The sequence below is a fragment of the Esox lucius genome, chromosome 20, assembly GCF_011004845.1.
Source record: "Esox lucius isolate fEsoLuc1 chromosome 20, fEsoLuc1.pri, whole genome shotgun sequence".
Classification (NCBI taxonomy): Eukaryota; Metazoa; Chordata; class Actinopteri; order Esociformes; family Esocidae; genus Esox; species Esox lucius.
In genome coordinates, this window is record NC_047588.1 from 30,113,003 (window position 1) to 30,135,887 (window position 22,885).

The 22,885-nt window shown below is 42.2% G+C and overlaps 2 protein-coding genes across 10 annotated transcripts in view; one reads left to right on the forward strand and one right to left on the reverse strand.

Moving 5' to 3' along the window:
- Nucleotides 1–350: 350 nt before the first annotated feature.
- rundc3b (RUN domain containing 3b) lies at nucleotides 351–8,101 on the reverse strand. Of its 3 annotated transcripts, none has more exons than XM_010902505.5 (11): nucleotides 7,878–8,101; nucleotides 6,239–6,354; nucleotides 5,890–6,023; nucleotides 5,266–5,351; nucleotides 5,012–5,101; nucleotides 4,844–4,924; nucleotides 4,553–4,733; nucleotides 3,974–4,131; nucleotides 2,641–2,787; nucleotides 2,332–2,453; nucleotides 351–2,238 (listed from the first exon to the last, which is right to left on the reverse strand). In XM_010902505.5, the coding sequence occupies exons 1-11, from the start codon at nucleotides 7,970–7,972 to the stop codon at nucleotides 2,093–2,095; spliced, it is 1,356 nt and encodes a 451-aa protein (XP_010900807.1). In that variant the 5' UTR covers nucleotides 7,973–8,101; the 3' UTR covers nucleotides 351–2,092. The 3 variants fall into 3 exon arrangements, with proteins under 3 accessions (XP_010900807.1, XP_019896912.1, XP_010900808.1); XM_020041353.2 differs by having other exon boundaries at nucleotides 6,239–7,158; nucleotides 7,878–7,964; XM_010902506.3 differs by having other exon boundaries at nucleotides 6,239–6,398; nucleotides 7,878–7,900.
- Nucleotides 8,102–8,208: 107 nt separating this feature from the next.
- abcb4 (ATP-binding cassette, sub-family B (MDR/TAP), member 4) overlaps nucleotides 8,209–22,885 on the forward strand; it is a 68,632-nt gene continuing 53,955 nt past the window's right edge. Inside the window, exons 1-16 of one of the 7 annotated variants that reach the window (XM_034288617.1) lie at nucleotides 8,209–8,227; nucleotides 12,841–12,920; nucleotides 13,680–13,776; nucleotides 15,869–16,025; nucleotides 16,138–16,186; nucleotides 17,635–17,826; nucleotides 17,966–18,137; nucleotides 18,269–18,393; nucleotides 19,493–19,664; nucleotides 19,738–19,851; nucleotides 20,764–20,874; nucleotides 21,233–21,358; nucleotides 21,755–21,958; nucleotides 22,070–22,240; nucleotides 22,338–22,499; nucleotides 22,630–22,806. In XM_034288617.1, the coding sequence (XP_034144508.1) occupies nucleotides 12,883–12,920; nucleotides 13,680–13,776; nucleotides 15,869–16,025; nucleotides 16,138–16,186; nucleotides 17,635–17,826; nucleotides 17,966–18,137; nucleotides 18,269–18,393; nucleotides 19,493–19,664; nucleotides 19,738–19,851; nucleotides 20,764–20,874; nucleotides 21,233–21,358; nucleotides 21,755–21,958; nucleotides 22,070–22,240; nucleotides 22,338–22,499; nucleotides 22,630–22,806 (2,067 nt within the window). In that variant the 5' untranslated portion in view covers nucleotides 8,209–8,227; nucleotides 12,841–12,882. Of the gene's footprint in view, nucleotides 8,228–11,557; nucleotides 12,342–12,819; nucleotides 12,921–13,679; nucleotides 13,777–15,670; nucleotides 15,756–15,868; nucleotides 16,026–16,137; nucleotides 16,187–17,634; nucleotides 17,827–17,965; nucleotides 18,138–18,268; nucleotides 18,394–19,492; nucleotides 19,665–19,737; nucleotides 19,852–20,763; nucleotides 20,875–21,232; nucleotides 21,359–21,754; nucleotides 21,959–22,069; nucleotides 22,241–22,337; nucleotides 22,500–22,629; nucleotides 22,807–22,885 lie in introns of those variants that run through there. The other 6 variants (XM_029115624.2, XM_034288616.1, XM_029115623.2 and 3 more) reach the window with 6 other exon arrangements.

Genomic DNA, 22,885 nt, shown 5'->3' on the forward strand with positions numbered 1-22,885 from the left:
ACAAGGGCCTTGTAAGCCATTGTCACACTCCCTTATGGTCTTCAGAGTGAGAATCACATGGGAGACTTCAGATATCTGTGTAACGCCGGCACCGTACTCTTTAACACATGTAAAGCAAGGTAATCTGATCTGAGACAGGAAACAAAACATGAGTGCTCCCCCTTTGGTAGAGGCAAATCTATATTTGCTAAAAATAAAACATTTTCTCTCAGCTGTTTGTATCCATCTTGATCAGTGAGCAGGGTTTTAAATATCTGTGTTAATAGAGATTCCTCTTGTGAACTCCTGTGGTAATTTGAGTGCTATAGTGACAGAAGAGGTCAATAAACTCCTGTTTAATGTTACTGTGATGGACTTTATTTTGGACAGACACAATGGTTGTGGCAGGAAAAGGACATGGAGATGTGTACATGGTTGTGATACATATTAAACTACTTCATACAGATTAATACTGAATACAATGCTGTGCAAATAAATACATTCCGAAAGACCTTACATATATTAAGTTAATTTCAAAGGACAAATGTAGTCATGTAATGTGCAAAATCACAAGAAAGTAGAGCGCACGTGCATAGACCCAGAACATTCCTCACGTGGCTCTGATCAAAATAAACCACAAAGCTGTCAGAGAAACAACATTCTCATTTAATATAGACTAACGTGTGTTGAACCTAATGAGTTTAATTGAATAAAGACTTAGCATGTTCAACCTATCCAAACTCACTGACACCTGTAGGACAGCAAACGTTTCCTGAGAGCACAATCAACACGCTATGATACGTAATGAAACCATTCAACATAGAACACAGTATGATTTAGATGGATTGTGTGTGAGATACATTCAATGTCATCAATAACATGGGCTACAAATAAAGCACTACAGAGGATGACAGTTTAATTAGAAGACAGAAGCCGAGTTCTCTAGATATTTCGAGGCCCATCCAACATGGACAGATGATTGAGTGAATGCTCTATGCCGTGATAGAATGAGACAATTGGGATAGTCAATATCTCTGGTGGGAATACAATATACTTTAATAAGTCCATTCTATGAAAGGTATTTCTATGGTCGCTGACCTGCTATGGCCATATCATAGCGCTCAGTGGAGTTGCCAGGGTAACAGGACAGGAACAGCTGCAGGATGATCAGGCACAAATAGAAGGCTACAGGTTTTGACCAGCTCAGAGAAACACACCTTCTGCCCTTAACAATCTAAAACCAGTCTTAAGGCAATTCCTCAAGTTTTATCAATCTGCTAAATCTGATACTGAACACTGTGAGAAGAGGTCAGATAAAGATATTCTGGAACCAATAACTTATAAAAAAATACACCATTTGTGGTTGAAGCTTGCATACAGGGTCTGTGTTTAGATACATCTCTTGTGATAAAGCACTCCCCCGACTGGCAGGGTGGAAATACTTCCGCTTTAGTGACTATTGAAAGGCTGCATTCAGTGTGTAAAGTGTGGTTCTGATATCTTTTTCTTGGTCTGCAATGATTTGAACTTATTGGATAGATAACGGCAAAATGGTAGATGACAACCGGAAATGTCTTTCAACTGTCTGGTTCTTTTCATATCAGTGCAGATACATAAAAAAAGGCTAATTTGGGGTCCTTAATTCCTAATAAACCAGAAGCCTGAATATTGATTGGCTTAAAGTTGTGGTTTATGAGACAGAAATATATATATTTTGTTTATTGATTGCATCGGTAACTGATAATACTTACAAGGAACCTTTGGTGTTTGTGGTTCTTGGCCAAAACACCAGGACTAAGTACTGTGTCTGGGCACTCAGAGTTGTATCGTGCATAAGAACAGCCTTTAGCCATGGTATACTGACCAAATAGCACACCCCTGTAGTTACAACAGGCTCCTCTTTTGAGTTCTATGCTCTATGTTCTATGTTTAGTGTTGATCTAAATGGAATTCCAGGATCCAGACTCTGTGTGCTATAATCACATCAGCAGGGTCCTAGGCTGGCCAAAGGTGGTAGGGCGGAATGTTATTCAAAACTTGGTTCCAATTCCAGGATCCAAATCAAGTGGTTTCCTGGCTGCAGGCAGTAGGCTAAGTCCCCTAGTCTCCAGTTCTAGGATGGAGTGAGGCCAGGACTTGTCATCTCTATGGTGGGGCTAGCCAAACACTCACTGGACTTCAGGCTGGCCAGAGACTTACAACTCGCTACAGACTGCAGAGACCCACACAGGCCTCTCAGTGAGGGGGTGTCCTCCTTACCTGAGAAAGAAAAGCCGGGGTCAGAACACATGCACTAAATTAAATAATTTATTGTTAACAGGTGTCAGTGTGTACACACGCTCGCATACACACCATGGTGGTGCCAGTGGGAGTTGGCAGGTCGGGCCTCCAGACTGTGTGTGTTGAGGGGCCCCAGGGAGGTCTGAGAGAGGCTCATATCAGCAGAAAGCTGCTCCAGGCTCTGGAAACTCTTTCTGTAGAACATACACACACACAGGTATTAGTCTGGACATCTAAATTGTCTGGCGGACACATATGTAAAATGTTTAAATATTTTGTCAGAGTACCTCACAGCCACAGTATTTTAAACTATCGAGCTGTGTTAACCCATTTGGGTGGACAACAAAAACGTGTACTATGATGTAAATATTATTTACATACTCCTCCCACTGTCCCACTCTCTTCCTGTACAGCAGGGTATCCAAGGCAACGGCATTGGTATCCATGGCACTGGGTGAAGGCCATTGATTGGTTAGATGTGTGGTCAGTTCTTGTCTGGACTGCAGGTCATGGTTCTTCAGTACCGTTCTTCAGCAGGAGAAACACAAACACGCACAAACACAATATAAACCTCAAGGGGCCCTACTCAACCTGAGGTTAATACATTTAGTCTTAATGGCTGGCTGCTAGCTTCTCACAGGCTGGCACACTTTTCCATGGGGCTCAGAACAACCTGCTGACCACATAACTGTATCAGATTACCGATTCCCTATTAGCCAAATAAAACACTCAATGATACAACACATTTTCAAAGGATGTGCAGTAAACATCAAGGGATGTGCAGTAAACATCAAGGGATGTGCAGTAAACATCAAGGGATGTGCAGTAATCTTGATAATAAAGAATTTAATGGAATTGTTCACCAAAATATCAGTACGATGGATTTGTTTCTTACCCTGTAAGCATTCTATGAACACATTATGACAGCAATCAAAGATTTGGTTTTGTTCACCGTGCATGGTTTTCATTGTGGCCCAATGCAAACCATGGAAGCAATCTCTGCATTATGGTCTCTTTCTGCTGTCTTTACCAGATATAATCAGTGGCCCAGCAGTTCATCCTGAGCTACGTGGTTAATTACTTATATTTGACCTATGAGAAGTCAGCAGCTAGCCATTGGGCCACAGGAATAAACTACACAGAAGTGCGTGAGTGTGGCCAATCCATCATACTGTGAATACAGCAACACTGTGTTCTAGGAACATTTTATTCCGTTCCGAAATAGGGTCTCTCTTGGCAAACTCTTCCCTTCTGCTTTTTTATCCAAACCTTCTCCCTTTATGTCTGGTTCTCACTCTATTTCTACTCTACTTCCCTCCCCCCAATCTCTAGAGTCTGTAAATCCAATATCCCTGACTGATCATTGGTTGGAGAGATGACACTGCAGTTTAAATCCCTGCAAGACCCAGACTAAAATATTCATCACAAAAGGTGAAAAGGTAGAGATTAAATTGACAACATTAATCACACTCTGAGTGATAAACTTCCACCAAACCCCAAAGTATCTCCTCTGTACACAGTCATTCCACCCACACACACACACACACACACACACACCCACACCCACCCACCAACCGACTCTCTGACTGTGTTTAAAATGTCAGCCTCACAGCTGGCAATATTCCCCCAGCTTAGATAGACACAGATACACACGCTCTTAGCACACACTCACAAACTCACAGAAACAAAGACACACGCACTCATATCCACTCACAGCTGGTGCTGCAGCTCCAGTATGACGTATTCCAGTTGTTCCTTCTCCAGTGTGTGTGTAAGGTGCGTGTCTGCTAGTCTGTGCTGTAGTGCCTCATTCTGAGACACGGCGTGAGACAGCTGGGCCTCTCTCAGACGAACCATCTCTTCAAGATAACTCTGGAACACACACAAAATGTAGTTTGTCTTATTCAGCAACAAAACAGACAAACAAGAGGGAATATGTCTTTTGTTGTTGAGGAGAGAAGGCTCTGCGCGCTCCACTCCAGGGTGGTTGGATCAGACGACGTGTGTGTTTTCCCACAGTAGAAACCCGACGCTCATCCTGACATTTAGAAATCGAACCTTCCAATAATTCCTCCCAAGACACACCACAACCTTAGAGTCTCGCAGTCTAACATTCAAAAATATACGAAGGCATCCAGTCATCTGTCTCTTGTTACAGTGCCTATTGCAGTCTTCTGACACAAATACAAACACCCACACTGTGTACACACACACACACACACAGACAGACAGACTGACACACTGTGCACACATACAGACTGACACATTTTGTACACACACACACGGTCATTACCTTCTGCTCCAGGGCCAAGCGGTATTTCTGCTCAAGTCGTTTACACTTGCTAACCCAGCTGCTCTGCTCAGTGAAGATGGCTGCCGCCGTGCTGGCCACCATGTTTTCTGGGGTGCTTTTCTCACTGCCGCTGCTGCCCAGCGTCCTTAACTCCTCCTCGTCACTGCTGATGCTGTCCGCACTACACAGGAGGCAAGGGCACTCTGCAGACAGCCTCTGAACCACCGGACAAAATGGACAGGGGAGGGGCACAATAGTGTGGAAAGGGTTCAAATCCTGAAGCCCACATACCTCTGAACGAACTGTAGATAGGGCGTATAGTCAATCACAGCTGGGTAGCTTCCGTCCAGACCCTCCCCTTTTAGACAGAAGCTAAGGATCAGAGGGAGAAACACTGCTCATGGGAACCCGAGGTCTGACTCTGCCAATCGAGAATAACCAAACACGTCATATGAGTACCTGAAGTCGATGGTGTTGAGACCCAGGAGTGTGTCTGCTAGCAGGTCAGCCTCCTCACCTAACATGAGGGCCCCCTCCTCATAGCACCGTCTACACACAACACAGAAGACACAAACATATTAAAGGTCCACCCTCATAACACCTAAGATCCAAACACTTCACACAGACATGTTTACATTGACGATGTAACTGACACGGGACTGGAGGCTTTGTACTGGCCTCACGTCAATGATTTGCGTAAGAAAGAGCCAAACCTGGTGGTTTTAAAGTCCCTCAGGGCGGAAGAGATGTACTCAGAGAGCCTTTTCTCCATCAGCACCAGGCGGATCCAAGCCCGGCCCTGTGGGCACACACTTCTTAAGTTTTCATTATACATCAGGAGGCCTGTAGTAGCTCTTTAAACAGACGTCATTAAAACACACACACACACATACTGCCCTGCTATGTATTTCCTAATTAGCCAGTCAGCTGATTGGGTTAGATCACCTGCTTGCGTGTGGGTGTCTGACTGCTCTTCTACAGCACCATAGTATTAACTGTTGATCGGTGGCCATTTTAACAAGGCTTCTAAACAAACCAGCCTTTTGTTGTATGTGTATTTCCATCCAGCTAATAAAAATGAGTTGTGTATATATGTGTGTGTGTGTGTGTGATTGTGATTTGTGAGATTATTAACGTTGTCATTAAGTTCCAGGACTAAAGGATTTGGAGCAGGACCATAATACTCTCTCGTGACCATTCTTTCACTCACCCTAGTCCCGGGGGAAGAGTACGTTCTCAGTGTTTTCACACGCCCAAGCTATGCAGGAGCATACATAATCATGTTCTAACACAGCCCAGCTCTGGAGCAGCGTACATTCCCTAATGTTCTCACACACCTTAGCTCTGGAGGAGCGCACGTTCTCCATGCTCTCAATGCTGTGGATGCAGCTGTGAGGAACCTTACTACAGGCTGCTTTCACATAGTCCCAGAAACTCCGAGGACTCTCATAACCAAACCATGTAGTCAGACCTGGGAGAAGGGCAAGAGAGGGAGGGGTGTATGGGGGGAGAGAGAAGAAGAAAAGGAGGGAAGGGTGTATGGGGGGAGAGCGAAGAAGAAAAGGAGGGAGAGGTGGACAAGGGTGAGAAAATAAATGTCTCTTGTCATTTTGAATCCTTTCCCCAATAACTCTGATGTAGTCCAATTGGGAAGGGCTTTTAGTGTGGTTGTTTGCGTATTCCTACCTTTGAGTCTGTGACTCAGTATCTGTTCCAGGATGGAGACAAAGTTGGTGAACTCTGGAGACGAGTCGTCTATGGTCTCCAAGCAGGATCGGTTGATCAACGTCTTCACTGAAAACCTACAAACACCCACACACCCACACACACACCCACACACAACCATCTCTACTGGTGTTTCAATAGGGTCAGTGAGTTCCTGTCTGATACGCTGTTAAATGTGACTCTAGGGAGAGATAATTTCCTACTGAGCAGATAATTTAAAGGATTAAGGAAACACTCTCTCTACTGCAAAGTTGATCAACAGAGTAAGTACACTGCCTTAAAAGATCCTCAGATGTCCATATAATCATTCCACAGACGCATTTGTATGTACAGTCCATGTAAGCGCCTAGATCAGGGCTTCCCAACCCTGTTTCTGGAGATCTACTGCCCTATAGGTTCTCTCCACTCTAATTTAGCACACCTGATTATAATAATTAGCTGGTAAAAAGCTTAACTTGAGTTAGTCAAAAATGAGGTTGGAGAGAAAACCTACAGCCATCCCTGTTCTTGTCCACCTGGTTGTACAGCTGATCTGAATTCTACCAAAAGACCCTGGACACCACCTATCGCCCACCTGCATTTATTGACTCACCGACTCTGGTCAGCTGAACATGCAAAAACATTGACATGGCTCAAAAAGATAATTTACTCTTATAATCTTCACCCAGCACAGCCAGAAGAGGACTGGCTCTTCTCTAGGTTTCTTCCTAGGTTCAGACCCGTACTAAAGAATGTTCCTCTCCGCTGTGCATCCATTTTGTGTTGTTGCTTGCATTTGGGTCTTCAGTATGGTTGTCTATATAAGCACTTTGTGACAACTTCTGATGTAAAAAGGGCTTTATAAAATAGATTTGATGGATTTATTGATTAGGCTCTCTAATCTGTGTTGAAATAATTAACACAAAGGAGAGTTTATGGGAAAAAGAAGAAGCAAAAACAGAAAATGAGTCAAAAAGGTAAACACTGCCTCAAAGGACAGCAGTGTTCTAGAATATTGGAGGGATTCAACAAGTTTTGACCCAAGCCTGTTCCTGTTGTTGTCCTCATTCACACCTAATTGTTCTCGCTAGCTCATTTCATGTTTTCTCCGCACAACTCTTTTCTCGCTCTCTCTCTCTGTCCCTGTCTCTTTCTCTCCACCTACCTTATATATTGAAGGTGAAAAGACACGTTTCCTTTTAAAGTTGATGAGAGCATCAATATTGCCATTGAAGGCATCCGCCATTATATTGTAGTCAAGTGGGTGAGACTTTCAACTTTAAGGGGAACAGCATGACATCATACTCAGACAGAACAGATACAGTTATACTGTTTGATGAGAAATAGACTTTAGATTAATAATTCAGGAAATCCTCCGACATTATTCCCTGAGTCACAGCCTACATGCAGTAAATCTCCAGTTCAACATGATACAAAAATCGTCGGGAACAAATGTAAAAATGTTCGGTTACACTCGATGTTTAGAAATATAGACTGTACCACAAATGGGCTTACCCATTAACATTATCCATACACACAACAGTCAGTCTGGCGAGAATGTCTTCATATCTCTCCAGACTGATTAGTAAATTAACACAATTTAGCCTCTGCATTATTTTACCTGCAGACTGTGAGTAGGTTCTTCCTCTCCACAACTGCGCTTCTAGCAGCACCCCGCTTGCGAGCTATATGCAGACCAAGGCTGAATGACGCCATCCTCGCTACTGTCAGTTGTTTCTCCCCGGTGTAAGTGCGCAATGTTGTTTATCGTCGTATTTCTTTCCTGTCCATAGACTGGGCTCTACCGGTGCACGCTGCCGCCCGCGGGATCAGCGTCACACTGGCGCGCTGGCTCGTTTGTTGACAGTCAACGTAGCTATCGTATACATGGGATGGAGAGGGAGCTCGCTGTCACTACCAGCAGAGGGAAAGTGGAAAGATAATGGACATTTATATTTTCAGGGACATTGGGTAAGAGTGGGAGAAGGGGAGATAAATGGAGCGAAAGAGAGTGAAAGAGGGAGAATGGATGTTCAAAGTGGCGAGGAATTGAAGCGGTTTAGGTTGAGTACCTGATATTGCTCCACTATGGTAACCTTAATAATATGGGGAAATTAAATAGTTATGGGTGGATTTCAAATGTAACAACCGACTTCGTTCTTCTACAACTGCAACGATTAAGGCTGGTTTGATTTAGGACTGGTTTAGGCCACTGAAAATGTCTGACATGAAACATATATCTCTATTGGGCCTACTGCATCTGGAATCAGTCGCTGTCCACAGTCTTGTGGTTCTGAAACGTAAGATAGCGCTTATTTTAGGTTGCCACCGTCCTTGGTCCTGAATCTTGATCTCCGATTTACTGGTGCATTGGTTTGTATGTTTAACTTTTATGGCTCTACTTGTGACAAAAATGTCAAACCCAGTCTATACAATGTATATCCTACGACTGTTGATTTGTATTATATTTTGGATAATATGAATGAAGAAAACAACTTAAGTTTTGACATAATTTTGGGATCAGGTGTTTGGCCACATAAAAACAAGTTATTCCTGTGTTTTTCTGTTTAATGATAGACATGATGTACGTGTTTGTGTACAGGTCGATGGGGACACACAGTGGACATGGAGTGAACTGCAGTTTAGTAAGGGGAAAGACTACATTTTTCAGTGTAACATTAATACTCTTCAGAGTGGACGCGTATACACACTGAAACCAGTGGAATAACAGTGAACTGATGCCCTTAGGAATACGGGGCCTATTTTAGTTAAACAAATCACATTTAAAATGTCATATCACTATATAAAACGTTCTCCCGCTCATGGACTTCAAAAAAACATTTCAGTATGGAGAACGCTGCCACTTTCCTTGCTGTGAAGAACGCGTGAAATTAAATTGCTTTCTTACGCAGTTTCTTACACTTATTCCCAGAGGCGTCGCTAGGATCACAATACATTCGGAGTCTACACCTCCCGCAAATTTCTTTGCAAATTTCTGTGGTCATATTTTAGCATCATCCAACTGGTTTAGAAATGAGCATGGGGATTGCAACCCCTATTCTATTGGCGTAGTGTTTTTTCCCCCGTCAGCCTTTATAAACATTCTCATGATCTCATCACAGCCCAATCCATATTTGGAAGCAAATTAAATAACATTTTAGTCTTCGACTAATGTCACTCTTGTTTTTGATAATTAATAAGCCCTCAGCGTTGTTGCCTAGATTATTTATTTGTTGGCTTCCAAGAGGGATCCACACTGTGGGCGATCTATACAGAGATGGAACTATAGCTTTTTTTTGATCAACTGAGGGAAGATAATGACTTCCCTCAAAATAACTTGATATCTAAAGGTTGGGTTGTATGTAAACATCTCCATTCTTGTCAAAAATACTAAGCCCTCTATGTTTGATAGGCGATTCAACATATGCTCAATATAAAGAAAACGTATATATATATATATATATATATATATATATATATATATATATATATATATATATATATATATATATATATATATATATATATATATATATATATATATATATGACACATTTCAATCATAATTTCAACCCTCCCAACACAGAATCTTTCAAAGCGAAACGGTTTCGGAAAAAAACTATGGAATATATCCGCAATCAATCAACTCAACTTTTATTGTATTGTTTTAAAGTAATCAACTCGGAAATTCTTCTGTAGGCTCAATGCCTTCAAAATCGTAATTATGTGATAACACACACAGTGATGTTTTTGACATGAATGTATGATTTAAAATCTCTTACATCTGTGATTACATATTGGTTGTATCATTCATTAAACAGTGACATCACTTTATGTTATGCACTTATTCTGCACTTATTCTGAGTCAGAGTGTGATGACAAACCAGGAAGTGATGTAAGTGTATTATATCCCCTTCCTTATTAGGAGCTTCCACATGTAATGCTTCATTGTTCAATTGTTCAATGCTTTATTGTGTGAACGTCATGTTAGTTCATAATATGAAAGGAATAATCAAAAATTACCGAAGAGCGAAAACAATCTGAACAAAGGCAACATGTGATTCATAATATCAACAGTTAATCAAATAATATAAAATAGAAAAGTAAGAGAAGGAAACAGATCATGTGCTCTGTGTGTTTTCGGATTATAAAACAAATGTCATGGAACACATGTCTATGATCCAGGTCTAAAAGTTACCAAAAGTTCCCACAACGGTAGTGACACCTGAGAAAGTAGGTTCTGTAGTAGGTTCTGTAGTAGGTTCTGTAGTAGGTTCTGTAATAGGTTCTGTAGACGTCCCCACTCAGATGAAATACTATTACCCTCTCAGGGGGTGGATTTAGGGTCAAATTTAGGGTTAGGCATTAGGGCTATGTTAACTTTTAGCAAAAATGTTAAAGGTTATTGAGGGTTAGGTTTAGGTTAAGGTTATGCTAAGGGTTAGGTTGAACCAAAAATGGTTTCTACACGGATGAAAGAAACATTTGTGTGTTCATTTCTGCATGCACATGTTCGTAAAGGGGTGTATATGACTAGCAGAGACTTTGGCCAACTGTCTGGTGTGTGTATGCACATGAACGTGAAGGGGTGTGCATGACTAGCAGAGACTTTGGCCAACAGGCTGGTGTGTGTATGCACATGAACGTGAAGGGGTGTTTATGATTAGCTGTACCTTTGCCCAACAGGCATGGTTTTATGGTGTGCTGTATAACAGAGTCATTCATTATATAAATTGTTCTTTTGTAAGCACCAAACTCTGAGTGCTGAAAAAAAGGGGGGGCAGTGCCTTGCATCACACATCAGAATAAGTGCAGTAGGTTATCCATGTTCACTGAGCATTCTTCGACAGCTGGATGGCACAAGGACTAAAAAATAGATATTGAAAAACAAAAAATTAAACAAAACACATTAAACATTACAGTACAAACACACAAGTGTATGTAATAAATTTAGAATAATTCCTTTTACGAATAAATTTCACTTAACTTATAAATAATGTGTTTACTTATAAATGATGTAAACAATATCAATCAAATGTATGAAGAATGTAGGTCATAAATTCTAATTCTGAACATGCATTATAATGTAATTTGCAAGTAAGACGTTTGGTAAGCAATAGCATAGCAATTTGTTTCCCATACATCACAAGTAAATTATGAAAATGGCTACTGAATGAATACATCGTTGCACTATAAAGGAAATGTTATGAGCAAATTGAATGTTACATTTTTTATAGAAAAATGTGAAAACTTATGTTAAACAAACACCACCTAGAAGTATAACTTTCACAAAAGATTTATTTCTAGGCTTTTTAGAGAGAGAGGCACAAAGTCAGAAGTATGTGGCTTATATGCATATAGGCGCGGGAAGTAGGGGTGCTGGAGTTGTTGCAGTTCCCCTTTACGAATCCCCAGCATCCCGTGACGAGATTCCAGCCGTCTGTTTCTCGGTCGCTGAGACGGGCGTCATTTCGGCCGACGGACATGCGTCCCCGTCCGCCGGTTCTCGTGGTTGATGCGCGTCATTATTGCCTACGTGCATGCGTATCTTGTGCGAACCATTATCAAAACCCCGTGCTCAAAAGATCTTCCCGCGGACATGCTTATATAGGCGTCATACCAAAATACAACCCACACACAGAGCTTAATGAAAATTCACAATTACACATCATCCTAAATGGCCTAAGTGACTTTTGGCGTTATGGCCTATTCAGACACAACCCAATCTACAGGTGCCGTTTTTTCCAAAAGTTTTCATCTGGATTACGCCTATCTAAAAACACATAGAAATTGAATGAATAGAAAGGATGAATCAAGGGTTAGGGATACCTTTAATCCAAGAGGATACATTTACGAAGGACGGTCTCCTGGTCATTTCGCCTTCTTACGTCATTCAACATTGAGAAGGTTTGACATGTGCCGGGGCGGCAGTAAATGATGTCACACAGTGAAACAACAACATTTTCAGTAATATAAGAGCGCTGCGGCCCCGTTGTTTCTAGACAACCAGAGCCAAATAGAAGAAATGTTGTGATTGCTTATAGCGGACCAACAGAGGTCATTGCGTGGTAGCGGGATTTAAGAGGTGAGTGGATCTACCGTTGTCTCCTGTTTTTATAAGTATCTACACAGCTGGATCGTCACACTATATTAATCGTGAACTGCTTTCTAATACAAAATGTTTAGCTAGCGTATAAGATAATACACAACAATTAACAAATGAAACTTTATACTTCACTGCTGGGGCAATAGAGGGTCTAAATTATTGCTTTAATACGTATGCCTATCAAGCAAGAGGGTCATTAAACCTTTTCAGCATGATAACAGGTAACTGAGCTGTATTTGTGTGGGGGTGGACTAGAGCTCAGACGTAACATAAACTTTTGGAGAACCCAATTCGAAATAAAAAGTTCTACTGTGACAAAAATGGTCCCCCTCCCTGATTCATACCCATGCATTTAGCCTATGGTTAGCGTATGGTTAAGCACCAGGCATCAAAGTACATATTTTCCATTTACTCGTGAGGACAGTAACAGAAGTCCAAATATTATGTTTTGTATCAGCTTTTCTGTCCCTCATACCAGCTATAGGAGCAAGACAACTTGGGCAAGAAGGATAAGCTTACCATGGCTAAAGCCAAGATTGAGTTAAACGGAAATATTGGGTAAGTATTGAGGATCCTAATAATGTTGTCTATGGTTGTTTTTCTGTTTTAAAAAAGGTAGTTTGTATATATTGGTGTATCTTATATATAAAACAGTTAGCTACTAAGTGGTCAGGTTTATGAGTTAACAAATTCTATAACTAAAGAACTTTCTCTACCTCAATGATGTTGGAAAAAACATTTATATAGTGCATATAGAACGTTTGCATCTGTAGAAAGTCTACACAACGTTTTCCCATTTTATCCTGTGACCCCCTCAAAATTAGGAAATCTTTATTCACATATCCATACACCATAATAGACACTTAAGTGGATTTATTATATTTGATTTTGAAATTAAATGATATAAACAATATAAAACTGACATTTCATAATTGGATTAGCTTTCAACCCATTGAGTTAATAGGAAGCACCATTGCCAGTAATCACAGCTGAGTCTGTTAGAATAGTTTTTACCAACCTAGGTTTGGCAATGTTTGACCATAATTCTTTACAAAATTAATTTAGACCAGGGCTCTGACTGGGAAACATCAGGTAGCTTTGTCTCTATGATTTGGGTTGTTGTTATGCTCAAAGGTAAACATCTGTCCCACTTTCAGCTTTCTTGCAGAGAGCAATAACTTTTCTGTGCATCGCTAAATTAATAGAGCCAGTCCCTGACACAGAGAAACATCCTATAATGTAACGAATGGTGTTCTTTGGGTGAAGTTTTGGGTTTATAAGTCGCTCTGAATTATTTAAATGTACATTTATTTCTAGTGAGGATAAAGGTGAAGGGAGAAGGGAAAGCAAGAAAAGGAAAAAGGACAAAAACCTGAAGGAGTCGGAGATTGCGATGGTTGGGGCTGTATCCCTGGTTAGTATATACCCTGTGGCACACCTCTCCAGCTGTACACTGTATTACCAGGGCCAGGAGTTATTGTATCAAGTATTTGATACACTGCCGATTTTGCAGGTTTTCCTACTTACAAAGCATGTAGAGGTCTGTAATTTATATCATAGGTACACTTCAACTGTGAGAGATGGATTCTAAAACATAAATCGTAGAAAACACATTGTATGATTTTTAAATAATTAATTTGCATTTTATTGCATGACAATTATTTGATCACCTACCAACCAGTAAGAATTCCGGCTCTCACAGTCCTGTTAATTTTTCTTTAAGAAGCCCTCCTGTTCTCCACTCCTTACCTGTATTAACTGCACCTGTTTGAACATGTTACTTGTATAAAAGACACCTGTCCAATCAATCAATCAATCAAATTTATTTATAAAGCCCTTTTTACAACAGCAGTTGTCACAACGTGCTTTACAGAGACACCCGGCCTTAAACCCCAAGGAGCAAACAACAGTAGTGTTGAATTTCAGTGGCTAGGAACACACATTCAATCAAACAGACTCCAACCTCTCCACAATGGCCAAGACCAGAGAGCTGGTATAAAATTTTAGACCTGCACAAGGCTGGGATGGGCTACAGGACAATAGGCAAGCAGCTTAGTGAGAAGGCAACAACTAGTGGCGCAATTATTTGAAAATGGAAGAAGTTCAAGATGATGGTCAATCTGCCTTGGTATGTGGCTCCATGCAATATCTCACCTCGTGGGGCATCAATGATCATGAGGAAGGTGAGGGATCAGCCCAGAACTACACGGCAGGACCTGATCAATGACCTGAAGAGAGCTGGGACCACAGTCTCAAAGTAAACCATTAGTAACAGACTACGCCGTCATGGATTAAAATCCTGCAGTACACGCAAGGTCCCCCTGCTCAAGCCAGCGCATGTCCAGGCCCGTCTGAAGTTTACCAATGACCAATAGAGCTTTTTGGTCTAAACTCCACTCGCTGTGTTTGGAGGAAGAAGAAGGATGAGTACAACCCCAAGAACACCATCCCAACCTTGAAGCATGGAGGTGGAAACATAATTCTTTGGGGATGCTTTTCTGCAAAGGGGACAGGACGACTGCACCGTATTGAAGGGAGGATGGATGGGGCCATGTATCGCGAGATCTTGGCCAACAACCTCCTTCCCTTGGTAAGAGCATTGAAGATAGGTCGTGGCTGGGTCTTCCAGCATGACAAGGACCCAAAACACACAGCCAGGGCAACTAAGGAGTGGCTCAGTAAGAAGCATCTCAAGGTCCTGGAGTGGCCTAGCCAGTCTCCAGACCTGAACCCAATAGAAAATCTTTGGAGGGAGCTGAAAGTCCGTATTGCCCAGTGACAGCCCCGAAACCTGAAGGATCTGGAGAAGGTCTGTATGGAGGAGTGGGCCAAAATCCCTGCTGCAGTGTGTGCAAATCTGGTCAAGAACTACAGGAAACGTATGATCTCTGTAATTGCAAACAAAGGTTTCTGTACCAAAGATTAAGTTCTGCTTTTCTGATGTATCAAATACTTATGTCATGCAATAAAATGCTAATTAATTACTTAAAAATCATACAATGTGATTTTCTGGATTTTTGTTTTAGATTCCGTCACTCACAGTTGAAGAGTACATATGATAAAAATTACAGACTTCTACATGCTTTGTAAGTGGGAAAACCTGCAAAATCGGCAGTGTATCAAATACTTGTTCTCCCCACTGAAATATCTACGCAGACATGTGGGTCAGCATGTGAATGTGTTTCATCACCACTCATCCTTGTCTTTTTTCTTTTTCTCCGTCCCGGCTCCTCCTCACTTCTGCTGTCTCTCCTTTCCAACCTCTCACTTTGGTCACGTCCGTAAATGTTCGCATTTCAATCATTTAGCGGGTGCTCATAATTTCTGAGTGAGTTACACTTAGTGCAGTCATCTTAAGAAAGCCAGGTGGGACAACCACACAACTCAGTGATGGTAAGTATATTTTGCAAGCTATCAGCAAAGTCAGTGCTAGAAGGAAGAAACAGGTAAATTTAGTGTACAAGTGTTAATCCTTCCCTGCCACTCATTGTCACTCCCCTCCACAGTTCAGGTTTGCAGATGGTTGGGACAAGTTGTTGATCGTACTGGGGACCCTCATGGCCATGGTCCATGGGACGGTTATTCCTTCCATGACGATCGTCTTTGGTGACATGACTGACAGCTTTGTAAACAACTTCAAACAGTCACACACGAACCTCACCAGTGAGTCTGTCCCAAAACACGTGCACACGCTCACACACACACACACACACACACACACACACACACACACAGTCAATCACTGCTCTTAACGATCACCTATCTTCCTCTGTAGACATCACTTACCCTGTTTCCAACATCACTTTGGGGGAAGAAATAACTGGGTAAGACATTTGTCAAAACAGGCAATTTTCCCTCAGTCTTGTTTTCAGAGGCTCTTTGAAAATGGATTAACTAGTGGTAGTTAGAGATAAATAAGCCCCAGAGAAATTATCTGACATGTGTTTGGGCAGGGCAGTTAGCCCTAATTGGTCCAGGGTTGCCGGTGATAATGCACAGGCAAAAGCACTGACCAATATACACTGCTCCAAAGAAATGAAGGGAACACTAATTCACATATCGGGTCTCAATGAACAAAATATATAAAATATCAAAATCTTTACTGTACATTGTGTAATTCACCGAGAACAAAATGATGTAGAAACGGTCAATGGAAACCAAAATCACCAACCGAATGAGGCTTGGATTCAAACTCCGAAAATCTAAGTAAACAACTGACATCACACGCTGATCCAACTCGTGTGAATTTCATCATGGCAACTCATCATGTGACTCAGTAGTGTGTATGGCCCCCACATGCCTGTATGCACTCCCAACAATATCTGGGCATGCTCCTGATGAGACAGCGGATGGTGTCCTGGGGTATCTCCCAGACCGGATTCAGGGCTTCAGTTAGTTTGTGGACAGTCTGTGGCGAATGCCAATCGAGCTGCACGATGCTGGGCTGTGAGCACAGGTTCCACTAGAGGAGGTCGGGCCCTCATGCCACCCTCATGGAGTCTGTTTCTGACAGTTTGGTCAGAAACATGCACACCAGTAGCCCGCTGGAGGTCATTTTGTAGGGCTCTGGCAGTGCTCCTCCTGTTCCTCCTCGCACAAAGGATTAGATGCCACTCCTGCTGCTGGGTTGATGCCCTTCTATGGCCCTTTCCAGCTCTCCTCGTGTAATGGCCAATCTCCTGGTATCTCCTCCATACTCTTGAGACTGTACTGGGAGACACACCAAACCTTCTTGCGACGGCACATACGTATGTGCCATCCTGGAGGAGCTGGACTACCTGTGCTACCTGAATGGGCTGCAGGTACCACCTTATGCTCCCTGTGGTGACAAGGACACTAGCAAAATGCTAAACTAGAGGAGAATCTGTCAGGAATGGAGAGAGCAATTGCCTGTGGCCACCACCTGCAAAACCATTGCCTTTTTGGGGGTTGTCTTGCTGTTGCCTCTCCAGTGCACCTGTTGTCACTTTCCTTTGTTTCCAACAAAACAAGTGACATTGATTCACAATCGCTTATGCTTCCTAACTGGACGCATTTTATATCCCTGAAGTTTTACTGACTTGGTGTTACGCTGTGATGATTACATGTTCCCTTCATTATTCTGAGTGGTGTATATTACAGTGTATTACTGCAGCCAAGGGTGGTCCAACAATCTAAACCCTGCCTCCAGTTCACATGTACTCCTGCAGTGGTTTAAATTCAAACTTTGACCCTTTCACCACTTTCCTGTACAAGAAATATCTTCTAAAGGAAATCTTCTTCTGAATTCCAGCCATGCTATCTACTACTCTATCATGGGTGCCATAGTGTTGATAGCAGCCTACATACAGGTGGCATTCTGGACCCTGGCAGCAGGCAGGCAGGTCAAGCGCCTCAGGAAGCTCTTCTTCCACTGCATCATGCAGCAAGAGATCGGCTGGTTTGACGTCAACGAGACAGGAGAACTAAACACTCGCCTCACAGAGTAAAGCAGCTTTAAGTATTCACTGGAGTTTTGTATTTACATTTATACCATCAAGCTGCAGAATGTAGATGGAGTATAAATATGTGTATGTAATGGTAAATGTATTTGTGTGTTTTATTCTGTTCCCTGCCCCTCCCAGTGACATTTATAAGATTAATGAGGGGATCGGTGATAAGGTGGGAATGTTGATCCAGTCATTCACCACCTTCATCATCTCCTTCATCATCGGCTTCAGCAAAGGATGGAAGCTAACCCTGGTCATTCTGTCTATCAGCCCCGTGCTAGGCTTCTCTGCTTTTATATTTAGCAAGGTGGGCCTCCTGGACACGCACACACACACATATATATATATATATATATATATATATATATATATATATACTTATACACACTCATATACTGGTCTTCACTGCCGTCAAACTGTGTTTTGTCCTCTGTCTAGGTGTTGACGTCGTTCACGTCTCTGGAACAGGGAGCGTATGCTAAAGCTGGAGCCGTGGCTGAGGAGGTGCTGTCTTCTGTCAGAACTGTCTTCGCATTCGGTGGACAACAGAGGGAGATCACTAGGTGTGTGTGTGGTCATTAAGCTATATTTGTGAGATCCAGGAGTCCTCACATACTATAAACCAACAAACATTTTCAGAAGCTGAGCCGTGTTTCTAACGCACAAGTGTCTATTACGTTTAGATTAGCCTGAGCAGCCACTTTATCATGCCACAGAGAAGCTTATAATAATTATTATAATTGTTTTCATATTGGCTAATTAAGGCCTTTTTATCCAGAAGTGTCTGTGAACAAGAAAAGGAACCAGGCAAGCCTAGTTCAGCTGGCCCACTATTCAAAGGGATGAATGTTGTTGCCCTCATGGGATACAAACCGGGGTCTCCCATGTGAGAGGCTGTGTCTGTAACCACTGCGCCACAAAGCTATGCATATGTGGGCGGGTCAGTATAGCATCTCGACATTAGATCATCTTATTACGCATTAACATCATGCCGAGTTTGAATATTTTGCTAGACACCATTAAGCATTGTATTAAACTGACTAATGTTTGTTATTAAGTTTACTTCCACCGCAAATAGCATCACTGAACTTTATGGCTTTTGCCACTGGCCGTTTTAACAGCTTATTAGCCAGTAATAGGCTTAATAGTATCTATTAACTACTAGTAGTCATAAGAATTGAGCAATTACTAGCGAGTAATTTACACTGCCAAAGCTGTTTCATTTCATGGCACAACAACATTCATTTTTATTTTATTTGTGAATTACATTGATACAATAACTGGTGATGAATGACATTGATAATAAGTGACGATTACTGACTTTTTTGTCGAGAGAATGGTGTAAACCCCTCTTTTACTGCGCAAGGGGTTGTGAGATATTGTATATTAGGCTACCCCAAAAAGCATGCACAGATGCGTATTTCGAAAATCCACCACAAATATGCTGAAGATTGACTGACTGTGGAGAGGCTCAAACACTGGTCCACTGCATGAGAGTCCACATCTCTAACCACTACACTATTTAACAAGGGGGAGTCGGTCGGTCGGTCATTCTTCTCAAAAAGATTAAAGTAAGGGTTAGCGGTTCAGAAAAATCGTTTTTTGTATGGGAGTACATTTCCAAAAATCTCTTACAAATATAGAAAACATGTTTTACATCAGGTACAAGAAGAACCTGGAGGATGCTAAGAACATGGGTATCCGTAAAGCCATCTCTGCCAATATCGCTATGGGCTTCACCTTCCTTATTATCTACCTGTCATACGCTTTGGCCTTCTGGTACGGCAGCACCCTCATCCAGTCTGGAGAATACACCATCGGAATGGTCCTCACTGTGAGTACAGACACACATACACACACATGCACACATTCAAAAACGCTTATTGATGTGTGTTTGTTTCCTGTAGGTGTTCTTTTCGGTCACGTGTGGGGTGTTTGCCATGGGACAGACTTCTCCTAATATCCAGGCCTTCGCCAGCGCCCGGGGGGCAGCACACAAAGTCTACAACATCATTGACAGTGTGGGTCACAGACACACACTCACACACACACACACACAACACACCCTAAAACAGTCTGGGCAGATCAAGGTTATCACAGAGTAGACCTGGTCACTGTTGTTATAGTTGAATGGACTGTACTTAGTCCACTGTGTGCGTTTGGTATTGATTTGCAATCGATTATTAACGTTTCACTACGCCTTTGGGTTCTAACAAACATTCAGCTAGACAGACCTTCACCACACATATATACTATTCACAACTGAGGGCTGTGGGAAAACATTAAAACATTCAGCTAGACAGACCTCCACCACACATACATACACCTGAGGGCTGTGGGAAAACATTAAAACATTCAGCTAGACAGACCTTCACCACACATACATACACCTGAGGGCTGTGGGAAAACATTAAAACATTCAGCTAGACAGACCTCCACCACACATACATACACCTGAGGGCTGTGGGAAAACATTAAAACATTCAGCTAGACAGACCTCCACCACACATACATACACCTGAGGGCTGTGGGAAAACATTAAAACATTCAGCTAGACAGACCTTCACCACACATACATACTATACACACCTGAGGGCTGTGGGAAAACATTAAAACATTGACAATCACGATGTTACATTCGAATTCTCACCTTTTACTATCAAGAGCAATCAAGTGAAGTTCTTTGAACCCTCTGTCACTCGTTCCCAATACTCACTCACTTGTTTTAGACTGTACATTTTGCGCTGTGTGTGTGTGTTTTTTTTAAAATATTCTGCACTGAAAACCTGGGAAAAACTTCAGTAATGCACCATATTGTTTGAAAATATTTTATTGGAATTGTAATAGGCCTATAATTGTAATGGTTATATTTTTGGTTAACAGCTTGAATGATCGCACACATTTATGTTCTGTACTGCTGCTGTTTTTCTTAGAAACCCACCATCAACAGCTACTCAGATGAAGGCCACAAGCCTGATATCATCAAAGGGAACATCGAATTTAACAACATCCATTTTACCTACCCTTCAAGACCGGAGGTCAAAGTAGGTGCCATTTTTTAGAGTTAGGGTATGAATGGTATATTACTGTATGTTTCTTTTTAGGTGTTGAATGGTGTGTTACTGTTTGTGTCTCTATAGGTGTTGAATGGTGTGTTACTGTTTGTGTCTCTATAGGTGTTGAATGGGGTGTTACTGTGTGTGTCTCAATAGGTGTTGAATGGTGTTTTACTGTGTGTGTCTCAATAGGTGTTGAATGGTTTGTTACTGTTTGTTTCTCTATAGGTTTTGGATGATGTGTGTCTCTAGGTGTTGAATGGTGTGTTACTGTGTGAGGCCATTAAGACTTTGGGTCACCAGGTGTTGAATGGTGTTGAATGGGTGTTACTATGTTTCTCTATAGGTGTTGAATGGTATGTCTCTAACCGTGCGTAGTGGACAGACCATGGCTCTGGTAGGCAGTAGTGGCTGTGGGAAAAGTACCACTGTTCAACTACTGCAGCGGTTCTATGACCCACTAGAGGGATCAGTGAGTATCGTGGAACACAAAACACCTTTTTATCTCCACAAAAACAGGAATTATTTGTTTTGTGAAGGGAGGTCAGAACTGTTAATCTTCAACGTTTTTAACCCTATCAACACAGGCAGCCAATAGCTGTGTTATAGGCATCAAATACTCTCTCTTTTTGTTAATATCCCTCTATACCTTCTCTGTTCAGTAACATCTGTTCATACCCTCTCTGTTCAGTAACATCTGTTCATACCCTCTCTGTTCTGTAACATCTGTTCATACCCTCTCTGTTCAGTAACATCTGTTCATACCCTCTCTGTTCAGTAACATCTGTTCATACCCTCTCTGTTCAGTAACATCTGTTCATACCCTCTCTGTTCAGTAACATCTGTTCATGCCCTCTCTGTTCTGAAGGTGTGTGTGGACGGCCATGATGTGCGCTCTCTGAACGTGCGTTTCCTGAGAGAAATGATTGGCGTGGTGAGTCAGGAGCCCATCCTCTTTGCTACCACCATCGCTGAGAACATCCGTTATGGCCGACCTGATGTCACACAGCAGGAGATAGAACAGGCTGCCAGGGAGGCCAACGCATACGACTTCATCATGTCTCAGCCTGATGTACGTTACTGTGTCTGAAGGGGTCTGAATGTGTGCAGTTCTTTTTATTACTCAGGCTAGATGGTTGATTACATGACATTATTGATCAACGCTATTGTCAATGTTGAGCAGAAGTTTGAGACTCTGGTTGGAGACAGAGGAACCCAGATGAGTGGAGGACAGAAACAGAGGATCGCTATCGCTCGCGCTCTCGTACGCAACCCCAAGATCCTCTTGTTGGACGAGGCCACTTCAGCTCTTGATGCTGAGAGTGAGACCATCGTACAAGCTGCTTTGGACAAGGTGGAGGACGGACACACACACACAGCAGTTCATTAACATCTATAATACGTACCATTGCCATTGTCCACCATCTCCCTCCCTCTGTGTCTTCCTTCAGGTCAGACTGGGTCGTACAACCATCATAGTGGCCCATCGTCTGTCTACGATCCGTAACGCTGATGTCATCGCTGGCTTCAAGAACGGAGAGATCGTAGAGCTGGGAACACATAAGGAACTGATGGAAAAAGAAGGTGTCTACCACACACTGGTCACCATGCAGGTAATAGTCATTCATACAGACACAATAATCCTTCCCCACACACCTCACATTTACGTCACCTAATCAACTGCATCCCACTACACAGACTCAACAATCACTTGGCTTTATACTCTCTGTTGTGTCCTACAAGACATTCAAAAGTGATGAGAAGAATGAGGTGGTGGAGGAGCAGGTTCTGGAGGAGAAGAGTCCATCAGTGACATCTCTCTCCCAGCCGAGCCTCATCAGGGGGAAATCTACCAAGGGTTCATCCTTCATCGGCTCAGAGAAGGAAGACAAGGACTGGACTGAGGAAGAGACAGAGGAGGTGTGGGAGCTAAGGCCATGAAGCTATAGGGAGTAAAATAGATATTCCAATTAAAATCTAAGCTCAGTAGTGAAAGCTG

Excerpts from the sequence above, each read along its gene's own strand:
- rundc3b (XM_010902505.5), bottom strand. The coding sequence starts at position 7,972 with ATGGCGTCATTCAGCCTTGGTCTGCATATAGCTCGCAAGCGGGGTGCT. Across the intron at positions 6,355-7,877 it reads AACCTACTCACAGTCTGCAG|GTTTTCAGTGAAGACGTTGA; the intron begins GTAAAATAATGC and ends GGGTGTTTGTAG. Across the intron at positions 5,352-5,889 it reads TGCGCTCCTCCAGAGCTAAG|GGCCGGGCTTGGATCCGCCT; the intron begins GTGTGTGAGAAC and ends GTGTGCCCACAG.